The following is a 2,919-nucleotide window of genomic DNA, read 5'->3' on the forward strand; positions in this document are numbered from 1 at the left end:
GCAACTGTAAGGTGTTTTTTACCTTGAAAAACCATTGTGCTGCTACACTGACTTCTTATAAGGCGAATGTCTTCTGTTTCTGTCTCACGCTTCCCCCAAACTTGTTTCCTGATGTAAAGTTTAAAGTTTAGTGAACGAGTATGAAACTTTGAGAAAAGAGCGGGCTGCTTTACGGTATCGTCGCATAGCAATCCACTGTAATTACGACAGTGATATATTTACAGTGAATTCCACTTACTTAACTGTAGGGGGCTTCAAAGTCTCAAAAATACACAAAACTACATACAGTTGCTTTAATTATAATCTTTTACTTTGAAATCTTCTGTTAATAAACAACTTTTCAGAGACTTTTCATTTGAAGTCTTGAGTTTGTCATGTATGCTCGGTTGAAAAATGTAAATCTTATGAAATGAAATCACAAATCTCTTCCATTTCCTGCACTTTTTAGGAGTTATAGACAAAGGTAAAGTGAAAAATACTTCAAATATAAACAGCAAATTGAACATTCTGAGATTCAAAGTATATCACACAACACATACTTCTTTTGAAAATGAGCTACATCTAACACACACACACACACACACACACAAAATAATACCCAGAAGCAAAAGAAACTAAACATACTGCAAAATAATACCTAATGCTTTTTATGCTTCAAAACCATCCACACCCATCAGTTTGAATATTCAGTCACTGAAGAAAATCAATAAATAACAGACATATATATACATACACTAATAAATACAGAAAAATATTTGAAAAAAGTTCAGTATTGACCAGCCTTCATCTCACTTACAGTATAGAGTGAAAACTCAGCAAACCGAGTGAGCACGCACACACGCACGCACGCACGCACACACACACACACACACACACACACAGACACAGACACACACACAGAGAGAGAGAGAGAGAGAGAGAGAGAGCGCAATAAAAAGAACAGTAAAAACCATCAAGGACTTCAAAAAAGAACTCATACACAGTGAACTAGGGGTTCTCTTGCAATAAATAGTCCAAGAAATAAAAACATCTGCCTCATTCTTCAATGCCTAGCCATTTGTCACCCAACTCAGGAAAACAACAGGATAATGACAGTAACTGCTACTTGAGGTACCGTTTCTGTGATATCAGAGTGGCACAACAGAAACTGATGTGTGACCACCTGCGGGCATTTGAGGAGTGCTGATGAACATTTATCCACCAATGATAAGGAACTATTCAGGCAAAGGAAGGAGAGGACAGAAGTAACTCCTCCAAGGGCACTAAACGCACCAGGAGAAAGACAAGAGCAACAATATGGAATGTTCTTGTTCTCAAGTGCTGAGATGTGAGATCTGGAATAAGAACATATCCGTTTCAATCAGCACTTTTTGGGTCCCCATGCAGATGTCTTTTTCGGTGCTATTACAGATCCGAACGTGGGGAACTCTTCGGCACTGCTCATGTCTGGTGCCTGAATGTTGCAAAAAGAAGAAAAAGGAAATCATTAATATGACAGTGATAGTGACAGCTTGAAATCAAGCTTTTACCGTGGTAAACATTATTTTAAACCTTGTTGCCTTGTGCATTCCAAGGGGCGTCCCGCACAACAAAGCCTTTTGCTAGAGCTTTGTTGTCCTCGTCATTTCCTCCTGTCCCCATCGTCTTTGAAGGAGGCTTCATATAAGCTGCCATAGTCTCTGTCTCTGTGACACTCAACATCTAAGAGGGAAGATGAGTGAGCGAGGATCCAAAAGAAAGGAAAACACAAGTGATGGAATATATCTGTTTAGAAAGAAGCATTTGCAGTGGATTCCCGACTCACATATTCTTCTTCCAGGTTAAGTAGATGGTCAATGGCGTTATCAACATTCTCCGGCAGTCCAGTTACAGTAACCTTGCTCGGGTCCTCAGAACCTGGCTGAGGAAACCGTATGTCAACCTAAAAAAAGAAGAAGATTATTAAGGATCCCATGAACCAAATATGAGACATAGCTATTATTTGGCTGAATTATTAATTTTCAATATGTATTTTTATTAGGCATGCACCGATACCACTTTTTCCACTTTTATTTTTGGTACTTGCCGATACCGAGTACCGATACCGATATTTTTATTGCATTTGTACATTTTTTAAATATTGGGTACAGAAACCAAAAGAGTATGTACAGGTGCATCTCAATAAATTAAAATGTCGTGGCAAAGTTCATTTATTTCAGTAATTCAACTCAAATTGTGAAACTCGTGTATTAAATAAATGCAATGCACACAGACTGAAGTAGTTTAAGTCTTTGTTTCTTTTAATTGTGATGATTTTGCCTCACATTTAACAAAAACCCACCAATTCACTATCTCAACAAATTAGAATACTTCATAAGACCAATAAAAAAACATTTTTGGTGCCACAGGCTGATCGCCTCCATGCCACGCGGCATTGATGCAGTAATTCATGCAAAAGGAGCCCCTACCAAGTACTGAGTACATGTACAGTAAATGAACATACTTTCCAGAAGGCCAACAATTCAATAAAAATGTTTTTTTATTGGTCTTATGAAGTATTCTAATTTGTTGAGATAGTGAATTGGTGGGTTTTTGTTAAATGTGAGCCAAAATCATCACAATTAAAAGAACCAAAGACTTAAACTACTTCAGTCCGTGTGCATTGAATTTATTTAATACACGAGTTTCACAATTTGAGTTGAATTACTGAAATAAATGAACTTTTCCACGACATCCTAATTTATTGAGATGCACTTGTATATTAGGTGGGCATGCTGTCACCCAGCTTCATGCACACCTCAAATTCATTTTTTTCCCCCAGACTCGGTCTGAATATTTTTTAGACCAAAATTTGTATACATTTTACTGGTAGTCCACTGTATGAAGAATTTTTGGGTATGATTTGTCACAGTTTACTTTATTTTGCTATCCTCACTTACA

At 37.3% G+C, this 2,919-nt stretch overlaps 1 protein-coding gene across 1 annotated transcript in view; it reads right to left on the reverse strand.

Moving 5' to 3' along the window:
• Positions 1–967: 967 nt before the first annotated feature.
• LOC107584388 (vigilin-like) overlaps positions 968–2,919 on the reverse strand; it is a 29,941-nt gene continuing 27,989 nt past the window's right edge. Inside the window, exons 26-28 of the mRNA XM_016270979.1 lie at positions 1,805–1,921; positions 1,552–1,701; positions 968–1,453 (exon numbers count right to left, since the gene is read on the reverse strand). Of these exons, the coding sequence (XP_016126465.1) occupies positions 1,361–1,453; positions 1,552–1,701; positions 1,805–1,921 (360 nt within the window). The 3' untranslated portion in view covers positions 968–1,360. The remainder of the gene's footprint in view (positions 1,454–1,551; positions 1,702–1,804; positions 1,922–2,919) is intronic.

Source organism: Sinocyclocheilus grahami, unplaced genomic scaffold (assembly GCF_001515645.1).
Source record: "Sinocyclocheilus grahami isolate Dianchi unplaced genomic scaffold, SAMN03320097.WGS_v1.1 scaffold59.1, whole genome shotgun sequence".
Lineage (NCBI taxonomy): Eukaryota > Metazoa > Chordata > Actinopteri > Cypriniformes > Cyprinidae > Sinocyclocheilus > Sinocyclocheilus grahami.